Genomic DNA, 14,156 nt, shown 5'->3' with positions numbered 1-14,156 from the left:
ATTGTAACCATCATCCCCTGACTGATATGTGAGAATGAACCTGAAAGCTCCCCTCTGACACTTCCCAGCAGGAATTTAGAGACCTTCGCAAACTGAGGAAGGAGCAGAGGAAACTCCCATTTCTTGAATGTCGCCCTAATGGTCGAGAAACGAGCGACGACAATGAAGACAACGCAAAATCTGGTGCAGTGGGTCCGGAGGCCGGCAGCCTCTACTGGACTGCGGTGCAGCGTCCACTCAGAGTCTAGCTTTTGTTCCTTTGTGCAGACTGCAAGACTGTCTCTGATCTTATCTTTCTTAGACACTACACCGACATAGTCCAAATCTCCTTGTTTTACCCCAGACCGGTCCCTTCTGGGCTAGTCTCCGGAACAATTAGCAAGTGCATAGGCAGCGATCATGCCTGACACCGACCCGGTCCATGCTTTCATGATCCCAGTCATACTCCCTTCTGGGGCTGGCCTTGAGGTTTGTAACAAGATTATTCTTAAGAAAAACACAGTTTCTTAACATATGCCGTTTTTCCAGGTGCTATTTCTGTGAAATTTCTCAAGGCCGTGAAAGTACATTATTAGGAATTCCCACTATACTTGAGCTTTATTTCCTGGGAAAATAACACTAAATGCTTAGTGTTTCCTATTATCCTACTTTCCCTCCACATTCTACCTGGAGCCCACTGCGTACTCCCAGGCAGAATTAATCCCTTCCCCACTCTCCAGAGTACTCTGCCCCCACCCTCCTGGATTAGAGCACTTTTCTGGCATTAAAGCTAATTGTTTGTGTAGGTCTTTTTCCCCAGACATCCTTTGCTCCAAAGGCTGGTTGGTATTTTCTTGATCTCTGCACCACCCAGACCTGGCCTTAAAGTGCTGCTCAAATTAAGTTTCCAGGTGGGTGGACTGCAGATAAGGTCCACCCTGGCCCTCGGGATGTGTCTCTTTGACTGAAATGCACATGGAGGTGTTGGCTTTGCAGGCTGGCCTGAACCTTTTTATAGCTTTGTTTTTCTTCAACACATTTTCCAGAATTTATGTCGCTACCAACAAATCTGTGTGCAAAAGCTACAGAGACAAGTTATTTCCCCTAGAAGACACTGCCCATTAACCTTGAATCCTGTATTGTTTTGCATACATACATATATATATATATATATATATATATACACAGAGAGAGAGAGAGAGAGAGAGAGATGCATATTACCTTGTGATGCTCCCTGTGCTATGGCTTCCAGCATTACAAAAGCCATAACAGCTAAGTGTTTTTTGAGCAGTATTTCTGATTGAAAGCAGATGCCCTGCATTTAGCCTTGGTACACAGCAAAGCATCTCAGGATGCTGCTTTTTTACATGAAGGCAATCCAGACCCCCTCCTTTCTGATGTCAGAGAACGGATAGGTATTTTTCAGAAGGTTTAAAGCATTTTTTTTTTTTTTCTGGTTCTTTCAGTCCGGACTTTTAGAAGAGCTCCTGCCTCCAATTGCCCCCCAATTTCTCCTCACTTCTAATACATCTCCCACCCTGATTCCACAGAGATCTTCCTGAAAACCCAGACCTGTTCATTCTTCTTCCTTCAGAAAGAAGTTCAACCTCCATCTTGCTGTGGTTTCCAAAGCTTTCTCCACTGTTCCCAGGGCTCCACTCTGCAAGATGCCCTTTTTGTTCCAGCCACGCTGCACTCCTTGACTCTCTGAAACTCTTCACTCAAGCTTTGGTTTCTGCTGTTCCCTCTGCCTGGAATGCCACTGCCCCCACTTTGGCCTCTTGAAACCCCACCTAGCCCTCAAAACCTATTCGAGTGCCAGCTCCCTGCTGTGTGACTATGGGCAAGGCACTGACCCACTATGAGCCTCAGTTTGTTCATCTTCAAAAGGAGGATTCAACCAAAGGATGGGCGAAAGAAGAGAAAATAGAATGCTTGAACAATAATCTCCAGCCCCCAACTCCATCTTCACTCTTTTTATACAGAGCTAGAGCACACTACACATTCATTATCATCCCCAACAGACTAAGAGGTCTTGGAGGTCAGGGGGCTGCACTTTAGACATGCCTGGCACAAAGTATCTGCAATGGATATGTCGATTCATCTCTGTCTCACTGCCAATCAGATCCACATAATTCACAGGCCAGTTGCTTGCGAGAGGTTGCATCAAAATAAATGAACTCAAGAGGTCAGAATGATCTAACCTTAACCCCACGCCCCCTGCATGGGAAGCATCCAGTCTTAACCACTGGATCACTAGGGAAGTTCCCAAAGCAAGAGACATTTTTAAATTTCCTGATCTGGAGAGTGAGGATGGCAATACCTCTGTGGGAATAACCTTACTTCATGGGGTTGCTCAGAGGACTAAGTACACTAACATTTAAGAGAACAACTATCATCACTATTCTTAGGATGCCATCAAGCTTTTGGTTTGGGCTTTCCCAGCCTTGGCAAACTGGCAAGGTGAACAGCTGAGCTCAGTGGTCTTGGAGGTCCTGGAAACTGTGGCCCAACTATCCCACGACCAGGGCTACATTGTTATTTTCATGGGCCCTAGGTAATTTTGGTTTTATGGACCTTTCTCCATTAAATAATAAAATGAATATTATTTTAGGACTGCATTGGTTAAAGATGAATATAACCCAATCAGAATTCATTATTATATACTGCTTCTTATTATATTCATTTTCTTCTTTTGAAAGAAATTAAAGTTAAGGAATTCCCTGGCAATCCAGTAGTTAGGACTTGGTGCTTTCACTGCATAGGCCATTCAAGGTGGCAAAAAAAGAAAGAAAGAAATGAAAATTAAAACATTTTTCATGGAGTCCTGAAATTATGGGGGGCCCTGGGCATTGCACCTCCTGTGCAGGATGGAGAAGTCAGCCTTAGCCTTCCGTCTCTGAATTAACTTCTTGAATGTCAGCTCAAACCAGGCTCCCTCTCACTGATCTTCTTCAGCTACTTCTGGGATCTTTGCACAAATTCATTCTTTTTCCTGAAACTCTCCCCCCTGCCCTTCTCCCTCTCAGAGCAACAGAACTCCCTTACAATACAGCTCACTGTGCTCTACACCCAGTTTCTGATCCAGCATCTCCTGGGTGCGACCCGAGAGTCTATCCATTTTTAACAGCACACAGACGCTGCTGATGTGGACGGTCGCAGCTTCTCCCAGGACCACACTTCAAGAACAGCAGCTTGCCGGGTCAGCTCGGATACCAGTCTCTTTGGGAAGCTTTCTCTGATTTGCTTCTCCCTCACATGCTCCCCAGGGACTAACGGCTTCATCTAGGTAATTGTCTGAGTTCTGTCTCCCTCTCTCCTATTTGACTGTAAGCTCCGTGTCGTCTGTTCTCTCACCGTCCGGCCTGCAAAGTAGATGCTGGGTAAACATGTGTGGACTGCTGTTCAGAAAAATTGAACCAACATGACATCCTAGCAACGGTGAGTACGAATGTTAGAATTCTCTCAAGTCACCAGCACTGCCCTTTCCCCATTTTCAACAATTGTCAATTTCAGAATTCTTCCTTTAGCTCTTGCCTTTGAGGGAAAGCAGGAAGAAGCTCTGCGCGACCAGGAAGGCGGGGCCTTAAGCCCCCACTAGCCCTGCCCCCCACGCCTCGCCCCGCCCCACTAGCCCCGCCCCGCCCCGATCTTCAGCCTCGGCTCTCGGTCCCGCCCTGCGACCTAAACCAGGCCCCGCCCCCAGATCCGGGCCCCGCCTCTCTCCCCGCCCCAGGCCCGGAGCTGCTCTGCGCATGCTCGTCCGGCAGAGTTCCCTGGGAAGCGTTGCTGGCAAGAAGCGAACTTTTCCCGGGACGATGTCGCGACCCGGCCCTCCCCAGGAACCTGGCAGGTAAGGCCTCCCCGACCTCTGGCACCCCGAGCCGGGCCTGGCCCTGCCTTGATCACTGCGCGGCCGGACAGGTTGCGGGCCGTGGGTGGCCGGGGCCTTCTGGCTACTTGTTGCGGGTCCCGCCTGTCCTCCTTCCGGAGCCCCACGCTCCGGACGCTCACCTCCTTTGGCAGCTCGCAGGATCCCCGGGCCTTCGCGCCTTCCCCCGCCAAAGACGGAGCCGGGTTTGCACACTTGGGGAGCGCACAGCCCCCGAGGCCTTCCCTCTTCCGCTCGCCGAGCCTCAGCCGTCGAACAGCGAGCCCGCACCAGGCAGCGCCCGGTTCAAGGTCCCCAGGCTACTTCCAGCCTCAGTTACACAAACTCTCTGAGCCTGGAACGTGATCGTGTTTTCACCTTAATGAGAAAAGCATGGACAGAAGGTGCGATGAGCCCACCCAGAATGTAGTACAGAATGTACCGACAGTAGTGTTTACCTGGCGATTACTCCGAGCACCAGCTCCTTACGTGGACGGTTTTGCAGACTGTTGCTTCTGCTGGTCCCTGTGGTCAGCTCTGGGCACCACACTTTTAAGCAGTCCCTCACATTGCTGGTCGGAAGTTCTAGTTTCCTTTTCTGGACCCCGGCCTGTGTGCACTAGGATGTGCTCTGGAGTCCCCTCCAGTGCCAGCATTCCTGTGACTCTTCAGGCCATTGGGGCACTTTCAACACCCACTGCAGTTTCCTAACTACATTATTGAGCATCCTACCTCCTAGAAAGAGGCAAGAAATAGCACACATCTCTGGCAAGCAACTATGCATCTAAGGACTGCTGCTGCTGCTAAGTCGCTTCAGTCGTGTCCAACTCTGTGCGACCCCAGAGACGGAAGCCCACCAGGCTCCCTGTCCCTCGGATTCTCCAGGCAAGAACACTGGAGTGGGTTGCCATTTCCTTCTCCAGTGCATGAAAGTGAAAAGTGAAAGGGAAGTCGCTTAGGCATGTCCGACTCCTAGCGACCCCATGGACTAGAGCCTACCAGGCTCCTCCATCCATGGGATTTTCCAGGCAAGAGTACTGGAGTGGGGCATCTAAGGACTGAGACATTTAAATGGCAGCCACAGAACTGGATCATTTAATCCTTACAAACATCCTCAACATGTCACACATCAGGAAAGGGGGGCTTAGAGAGGTCAGTCCTAACACTTTGAAACCAGTCTGGCTTACTTAAACACCAGCTTTTGCCCCTTACACAAAACTGCCTTAACCCATAGTTATGAATTCAGAGAACAATGTGTGGTTAAAGCCTAAATACTTGGATTTTACTAAGTCACAAGTGGACCCAACAGTCTTTGTTGTAACATGCCCTCTGGGTGACTCTGTTGCTGCATAAGTTTGGGAACCAGTGTTATAAGGTATTTGAACACAAGGGTTTGATAATGTGACGTAAGGGCCAGGTTAAGAGAAAACCCTTAACCTTACGATGGTGTAACCTTTGTAACAATGAACTTGCTCTGCAAATCTGTCTTCCTGAGTATTACTGTGGGTTTCAGCACTGAACTGTTGCACAGTTGAAAGAATATTTTATCATCATTCAAAATTAATTTAGATTTTAAAGTGAACTCAGGCACTAAACTGTGTTCTTAGTAATTTTTGCCTCATTTTATCTTACCAAAAGTCACATGATTTGGGTATTATTATTGCTGTCATATTATTAAAAAGTCGGAGAAGGCAACGGCACCCCACTCCAGTACTCTTGCCTGGAAAATCCCATGGATGGAGGAGCCTGGTAGGCTCTAGTCCATGGGGTCGCTAAGAGTCGGACACGACTGAGCGACTTCCCTTTCACTTTTCAGTTTCATGCATTGGAGAAGGAAATGGCAACCCACTCCAGTGTTCTTGCCTGGAGAATCCCAGGGATGGGGGAGCCTGGTGGGCTTCCGTCTCTGGGGTCGCACAGAGTCGGACATGACTGAAACGACTTAGCAGCAGCAGCAGCAGGACACATAGCAAAGCAGAAACATCATGCAGTTGAGGAGCTTTTTATCATAACCCAGGTTACTAAACTGTGTGGTTTGTTTCCATTTTAGAAACAGTTTGATAGATGACGCTAAGGCCCGCTTAAAAAAGCATGACTGTGGGACCGAATATTCTCACTGTTCATCTAACAAATGTTCGATCCTTCTACCTTTGTTGGCTAAAGATGGGAAACTTTACCTGTTGTTCACCCTCCGGTCAGAGAAGGTAAGTGACGGAAAGGTTCCTGACCTTAAGGTCTCAGGATGTTTGAAAACCCCATGAAATGTGGTCACTGGCACATAGTTTGAGGTTCCAGATTCTCAGTTGGGCTTTCAAAGTTGTGATGTTCAAGGGGTACATGAAGCCACAGAATCATGTGGCTTTTTACGGAGAAGTTTTGGAAAGTAAAATAAGCAATTGAGCTAGCAAGTAATTTAAAATACTTTTATGCCAGGGTTTCTTATCCAGCCATCACCATTCGGGCTGGATAATTCTTTGTTGTGAGAGTTACCCCGTACATTATGGGACATTTAACAACATCCCTGGCCTCTTTCCACTAGAAGCCAGTAACACACACACACACACAGACCACACACACAGTTTGTGACAGCCACATATGTCTCCAGATATCGCCTGCTCTCTTGGCAGGGATGCTGCTGCTAAGTCGCTTCAGTCGTGTCCGACTCTGTGCAACCCCAGAGACGGCAGCCCACCAGGGATGGGGGGCATAAAACTGCCCCCACCAAGAGCCACTGTTTTAGATTAATCCCACCCTAGGTATAGTGTGTATATGTGTGTATCCAGATCACTTTGCTGTATACCAGAAACTAACACAACATTGTAGATCAACTGTACTTTAAAAAATATATTAAGTTTTTTAAGGAATAACATTTCATCTCAATTTAAAAAAATATTTTAAAAAATAGTTGCTTATAGAATTGTTCAGACTCATTGACAAGAAATCCATCTGAAGCATTGTGCCCAGACCCATAAGCACTCGATAAAGGTTATCCATTCAGAATGCTGGCCTTTTCATTATCCTTTTGTTCTGCCTTTTTTCTCCATCAGTGTAAATCTGTGTGTGTGTATACTATCTTTGGAGGGCAAGGAGAGAAAAATCAGAAGTGAGGGTAATTCTCCTAGTTCAATTTTTTAAAGGACTCAAGTTTAAAAAAAAGAAAAACTTTTCTGTCTGGTCTTATTCCCTACTGGTTGCCACAAGTATGGGAATGGTCTCTGGCACAAGACAGAAATTCAGCACATACTTGTTGAATGAATGAGTGGTACCAAACTTGGAATCCCACACGGCGGCTCTGTTCCTTCCATATCCAGCTGAGAAGGTCACCCGGAGAGGTCTGCTTTCCTGGAGGTAAGTGCGAACCTACGGACGCGGACGACGTGGCCACGGCTCTCCGGGAAGCCCAGGAGGAAGTGGGGCTGCGTCCTCATCAAGTGGAGGTGGTCTGCTGCCTGATGCCACTGCCGTTTGATGTAAGGCTGGGGGTGGAGCTGTCTGGCTTAGACTCGCGTGAGCTCGCAGTAGGTAGACTATCTTCAGGATCCCACGACCCTCAAGCATGCGGTACAGAGTCAAGAGACTCTGGCTCATGTGTGGACTTTGCCCCCACTGGGCTAAGAGGCCTTGTGCAACCCCCACTTCCTATCTGGGCCCCTCCTTCCCCATCCAGAAATGAAAGGGCTGAACGCCATCAGCGGTTTTCAGACTGGGTGCTGTGGAACCCTGTAGATGCCTCAGTGTTCTTTCGTTGACATTCAGTTCACAGTTTTCTCTAGATGGGTTTATTTTTGAGAATTCTTTTGAAAAAAATAACACACACTTGAGCATGCCACATACCAAATTTTAGCCCCTCGGAGGCCACTGAAGGTACTCATTTTTGCACATACCATGGAACCAGGCTTCTCCGTATCACATAGATTGAGCAATATCCTGAGATCTAGGGAAGCTGTTTAGAATCAGTCACTACTTGTAACTGCATTTCTGTTTGAAGCAGGATTTGATAGTATATACGAAACAAACAAACATAACAACGAAAGGGGTCCTGGGACTGACAGAGCTGGACCTCATTTCCTATGAGCTGATCACAACACTCTCACTGTTATACTAAGTGACTGGAGAAGGAGTGATGTGCCGTGCTGAGGCACTTCAGTCGTGTCCGATTCTTGGTGACCCCGTGGACTGTAGCCTGCCAGGCTCCTCTGTCCGTGGGATTCTCCAGGCCAGAATACTGGAATGGGTTGCCATGCCCTCCTCCAGGGGATCTTCCCAACCCAGGGGTCAAACCCACGTCGGGAAGATCCCTGGAGGAGGGCGGAAGGAGTAAATAGGGTGAATTTAAAGTTGTATAACAGAATTATTTGACTGGTCTAAAATTTTCCATGTATATTTGTAATTTTGGAATGGTTACCGATTTCACAGAGAGTTCTCACGCAGCCGTGCTCAGGTCCCCCTGTTACTGACATTGGACATCACTGTGGTACATTTGTGACACTAAGAAATCAGTGTCAGCACTTTACCATCACTGAACTCCACGCTTTACTTGCCTTTCACTAGTTTTTCTACTGATGTCCCCCTTTCTGTCCGGGATCTCACGCAGGACACCATGTTGTGCTTGGTTGCCTGTCTCCTCATTCTCTGGTCTGGGCCGGTTTCTTAGACTGCCCTGTTCTCATGGCCTTGACACTTGTGAGGGGCACAGGTCAGGTGTGTTCTTGCACGCTCCTCAATTTGGGTTTATCTGATACTATTCTCCCAGTTAAGCAAAGGTTACAGGCTTGGGGGAAGAATAATCCCCCAGAGGTGAACTTCACTCATCACCTATCAGAATAGGTATAATTTTTTTTTAAATAGTATTGGGCTTTCATGTGAATTTTTATGTCAAAGGAAGAATTCCACTGATGCCTAAAAATTAGAAAGCCAGATTGCCCTTTGTGACGATCAATGATGCTGACATCTGTCTTAATTGGGTCAATTTTAAGAATAGAGAGGTCACCACTCCCAGGAGATTTAGCTTGGAAGAAGCTAAAGGCCATTCCATAAATGTGCCCTCAGTGAGAAAGAAACGAGACAGAAAAGTAACATTGGATTAAGACAGGACGTATGCCAGTTACTTCCTCTGTGTTTTCTAATGGGAGCCCTTTTCAGGGGATAGCTGCAAATCTCCTGGGACATCTTAGAGATTTATTTTAGAACTCTCTTGACAAAACACATAATGGTTATAGGTTCCCCAGATGAGAGTAAGTCCATTTCCAAGGTCCCCAGAGCTGCTGAGTTCACCCGTAAGGGGATCGCATACCACAGTCCTCACAGGTGTGTGTGTGTGTTCAAATGACCTGCTCCTGCTATAATGCCAATCACACCACCGAGAAATTAGAATGAAGAAAGGCTTTCAAGGAGGATGTACTGTATTTAGAAGTGCCAGTGAGGGTTGTTTTGCTTTTTGGACTTTGCAGATCTTTTAAATATGGTTCAAAAGTGCCATTTATTTAATGCCTAGAAGCCTATTCTAATTCAGTCAGAATTCTAATTCTTGACTGGGGGTAATTTTCTCTCTTGGGGAACACACACAGGGCAATGCCTGGAGATGTTTTGGGGTGTCACTGGCTTTTCCCCATGCCTGGTGTTAACCCTCCCAGGCCTTCCAGCCCCCCACCGACCTTCATACATGTCACTGTATCATACATGTATAAGCCTCTCTCTTCAAAGGCCTCGAGGGACAGTTCCCCTTTTTCTCTGTGTGTGGCCCGTAACTCCCAGTCTCCATCCTTTTGTTCGCTTCCTGAAGGCCCGATTCCTGTAACATTTCAGTGGTGTGTCCTGACTTCCAAGGCTGTTTCTAATAGTCTGCAGTTTCTTCCAGGAGCTCTAAAGCCTGGCTCATCCTATTTCCAGAGCAGAAGCCAGTCTCTGTGGGATTTCAACTCAGCAAATGGGCAAAATCCAGGCTTTTATGGGTCCTGGGATGTCTGCCACATACTACCTTTTTCCTGCCATTTCAGACACCTGTGTTTTTAGACATGGGATGTGCAGAGTTGCTGCTTCAGCCACAAGTTTCCACAGTCTCTCTTACTTTGCTGAGCTTGAACCCTGTTGAGCGTGCCTGACTCCCTATCTAGAACATTCAGTCTTAAACCCTGATCTCCCTTTGAGGCTTTGCTTTGATTCTTTTTCTTTCCTGCACTAATTTCCTTAGACTCTGACATGCCAGTTCAAGGGCTGGCACTGGCCATACAAAGTTCCTGCCCAGGCACCTGCCTAATAGGCATGGCCCTGAGACCTCTGGAAGGCCTGAGCCACAGCTGGGGATGCTGCCTCGTGGTCTCCGGGCCGCTTACTGGTGTGCCAGCTTGGAGATTTGGTGACCAGCATTTTGATAGAACTTGAGCACTCGACTCCAGCATGTGGGCAGCAGGCCTAGGGTAGAATCCTGGCTTCTGCCAAGTGGGAGCCGGGTGTGGCCATGGGCAAGTTTTTTTCTGATCCAGTTTCCATTGGTAAAGCTTCTTCAGGAGCAGGTTGTTATGAAGAACCTGGGGGAGGCTGATGGATTCTAGACGAGGGGCCCACAGGCTGTGGGGTTTGAATGGAGAGAGCAGCCACGGATGCACGGTGAGCGACACTCCAGGCTCTGTCCAGATGCTTTTTTTTTTTTTATTTCTTAATTGGAGGAAATTTGCTTTACAGTGTAATGTGGGTTTCCACCATACAACAATGCAAATCAGCAGTAATTATACATGTATCACCTCCCTCTGGAGCCTCCCTCCCTTCCCCTGTGCCACGCGTCTAGGTCACCGCAGAGCGCCAGGCTGGCCTCCGCGTATCACATGGCAGCTCCTCGCCAGCCGTCTGTCTGACACAGGGGAGTGTGCAGACGGCGATGCTGCTTTCTGCCTCGCCCGCCCTCTCCTTGCCCCTCTGTGTCCACGAGGCCGCTCTCTGTGTCTGCGGCTCCATTCCCTTCCTGCACGTAGGTTCATCCATCAGTGCCACTTGTTCTCGATTCTGTATATACGCGGTAACAGTCCTCTTAGGATGTGTTTCTGACACACACAGACACACACACACACACTCTGGTTCTCTCTCCGTACTCATGCCCTCAGGCTCCTGGAGCCGCGCCCCGCCCCCATGGGTCAGCACTGTCTTGATTTACTCCTGGCCAGGCAGAGGCCGGGGATGAAAGCCCAGCTCCCTCATCATCTCCCGGGACAGACCGAGGTACACTTTATACGCTGGAGCTGCCCGCAGCATCCCTTCTTGGCTTCCCTGCTCCCGCCCTCAACCCTTTGTCCTCGAGCTCTTCCTTAAGAAACCCCTGGCATCTGAGCCTTCATCTCAGTGGCTGCTTGAGGGGACCTTGTGACAGAAGAGGCTGTCAGGCAGGCCGAGCACAGTGAGGGCTGCTGCTGGGTCCGGGCCTCGGGGCAGCTCACGACCCCAGACGTCCCACCTTACAGACGTCTCGAGCCCGCGCTCCCCTCCTCCGCTCCCGGTCCAGATGTTGACTTGCGTCATTAATTCAGTTAACCATCTGAGTCATCACTGCTCTTCATGCTCATCACGCATTAGCTGCCCTCCCTCAAGACCTCCCACAGGCATACTGGTCCTCCTGTAGGAGCCCAGCCCCACAGTGTCTCCCTGGATTTCCCCACTCACTTTCTCTCAGGAATTCCCCAATTCCTCTCCCTTTCTCATTCAAGGTCATGCCACCCCCATCAGCTCCTAAACCTTAGGCCTCCCCCGCAAGACTCCAGGTAGAATCTTTCACGGAACAGCACCCTGCGTTCATTTCAGAACAGTGGTGGTTATAAATAGAAATCTCCCCGCCAGCTAGCCTCCTAGGCTCCTCTGTCCATGAGATTCTCCAGGCAGGAATACTGGAGTAGGTTGCCATTTCCTTCTCCAGGGGACCTTCTTGACCCAGGGATCGAACCCACATCTCCTGTCTCCAATCTGCATTGGCAGGCAGATTCTTTACCACTGAGCCAGGGAAGCCCACGCCTCCATTTAAGGGACATAAAGTTTACTTATAGAAGAAGTTTTATGTAACAGACTGCTTTGGCCTGTGAGCTTAGTTTATGCTGAAGTAGCATGCGTTTGGGAGAAGGCAGTGGCACCCCACTCCAGTACTCTTGCCTGGAAAATCCCATGGGCAGAGGAGCCTGGTGGGCTGCAGTCCATAGGGTCTCGAAGAGTCAGACACGACTGAGCGACTTCACTTTCACTTTTCAGTTTCATGCATTGGAGAAGGAAATGGCAACCCACTCCAGTGTTCTTGCCTGGAGAATCCCAGGGACGGGGAGCCTGGTGGGCTGCTGTCTATGGGGTCGTACAGAGTCGGACACGACTGAAGTGGCTTAGCTTAGCTTAGCATGCGTTTAGACATAGTTTTTTATTTTTTAAACTGTATCGCTCACGTCTCAGTGTCTTCGTGTTCTGCTTTCAGAAGGATATGTGGATAACGCCGGTTGTAGGATTTATAGACTCCAACTTTGAGGCCAGACCTAACCCGGATGAAGTTAAGAACGTGTTCCTGGTGCCTCTGGAGTACTTCCTGCGTCCCCGTGTTTACCATCAGAGTCACATGACACGCTGCGGTCGTCGTGTTATTGTTCACTGCTTTGAGTACACGGACCCTGAAGATGGTGTGACGTACTGCATCCGGGGACTGACTGCAAGATGTGCCGTGTTTATCGCCTTAGTGATTTTGGGGGAAAAACCCTCCTTTGAGGTTGATTTTAATCTCAGCGATTTGATTCCACCCTCTGAAGAGTCCTTCCTGAAGCCTCAGAAACATGCTCTGAGCAAGTTATGATTTATGAGACCAACACCCAAATGACTCTCTGAGCAGTGTTCTTGTGGGCTTAGCCACGAACAATGATTCGACCAGCTGTTGGAATTTGACAGGTGCGAATATTTTTACTGCAACTTGAAGGTAAAAAAAACCTTGCCTTTTCCCCAGTTGTCCTCTACTGTCTGAAAAAGCAAAAGTCTTTAAAAAGTAGAAAAATGTGTTTATACTATTGCATAGTTTCACCCCCAATATGTGTAACAATACTTTTCTTACATGTGTAAGAAAAGTGGTCCGGTGGCTAAGACTCTGAGCTCCCAGAGCAGGGGGCCCGAGTTCAATCCCTGGGCAGAGAACTAGATCCCATATGCTGCAACTAAGACCCAGCACAGACAGATAAAATCAATATTTTAAAAATATTTGTTGAATGTATGACCATGTGGCATTGATCTTATTTGTACGAGGTAACCTCTCTCTCTCTGTTGTTACGTGTGACAGAAACTCCTGACCAGCCATCAGAACACACCCTCCTCCTCCTTGGCTATAGAGTTGAAGCTGAACCCATAGCTCCCCAGGCAGAACCAGCACTGACTAAGATCCAGTGCAGTTAAATGTAGCTCTGAAATTGAATTTAGGCCAATGGGATGTGAAATCGTTCTTGCTGGTCATCTCCAATTTCAATTTAAGAGATAAACCAAACTCCCTTGATTGCCTTTTCCATGATTTATCTGCAAACCAGCCTTGACTTTACAGATAAGACAATTCCTGCAGGAAAGTCAGAGCTAAAAGATGTAAGACCTTGAATCTCTGAAAGACTGTGGAGCAAAGCAACCTGCCATCCTGAGCTATTCCTTTGGGACTGTTACATGGGAGAAAAAGAAAGCTCTGTCACTGCTGCCACTGTAATTGGGGTCATTTTGTTACAGCAGACCTATAGCCTGAATAATACACCATAACTCTTGAAAATGGTTGGATGGATATTCACCCAAACTTGAGGTGTTGTCAGTAATTAGAATTCAGGATGATCTGACATTTAACATACAGTTCCTGGGACATGCACAAGACGACTTTGGGTGTTGGTGGGGTTTGACGGTCATGATCCAAAATAGCTCAAAGAATATGAGAGGCCGACATTCAGGGCAGATTATCTGCCTTAATATGATAGCAGAAAAACACGCATTTCAAGGACAACCCTCAAATCAGAGGTCAGAGAGACATATATTCTGAATCACACGCCTTGAAATCTATTACTTCGTACAGGGGCATCATCGTATGTCAAATTTTAGAGTTAGCAGAGATTTCTTTCCTTAATTAAGGTGTTAGCCATCCTGGACCAGATCGGGGACCAAGGGGGTCCTGTGTTCTAGCTGAAAATACAGTGCCCACACGCTGAATCCATTTAGTCAGCCATGCCACTGTCCATTGCTGATGAATTCTGATTTTCTGAGAGCTGGAGGAGGAAAACATTCAATCTGCAGCTTTATGCCCGTAAATGTTGAAATGGTGCAAATCTGGCTGCAG

At 47.9% G+C, this 14,156-nt stretch overlaps 1 protein-coding gene across 2 annotated transcripts; it reads left to right on the top strand.

The window, feature by feature from the left end:
* Positions 1-3,710: 3,710 nt before the first annotated feature.
* On the top strand, positions 3,711-13,952 carry NUDT7 (nudix hydrolase 7). 2 transcript variants are annotated; one of them, XM_027513967.1, is made up of 4 exons: positions 3,715-3,832; positions 5,901-6,054; positions 7,162-7,320; positions 12,291-13,952. In XM_027513967.1, the coding sequence occupies exons 1-4, from the start codon at positions 3,735-3,737 to the stop codon at positions 12,657-12,659; spliced, it is 780 nt and encodes a 259-aa protein (XP_027369768.1). In that variant the 5' UTR covers positions 3,715-3,734; the 3' UTR covers positions 12,660-13,952. The 2 variants fall into 2 exon arrangements, with proteins under 2 accessions (XP_027369770.1, XP_027369768.1); XM_027513969.1 differs by lacking the exon at positions 7,162-7,320 and having other exon boundaries at positions 3,711-3,832.
* The last annotated feature ends 204 nt before the right edge of the window (positions 13,953-14,156 follow it).

Source organism: Bos indicus x Bos taurus, chromosome 18, assembly GCF_003369695.1.
Source record: "Bos indicus x Bos taurus breed Angus x Brahman F1 hybrid chromosome 18, Bos_hybrid_MaternalHap_v2.0, whole genome shotgun sequence".
In the NCBI taxonomy this organism is placed as follows: domain Eukaryota; kingdom Metazoa; phylum Chordata; class Mammalia; order Artiodactyla; family Bovidae; genus Bos; species Bos indicus x Bos taurus.
This window is presented reverse-complemented; position numbering and strand designations above follow the sequence as displayed.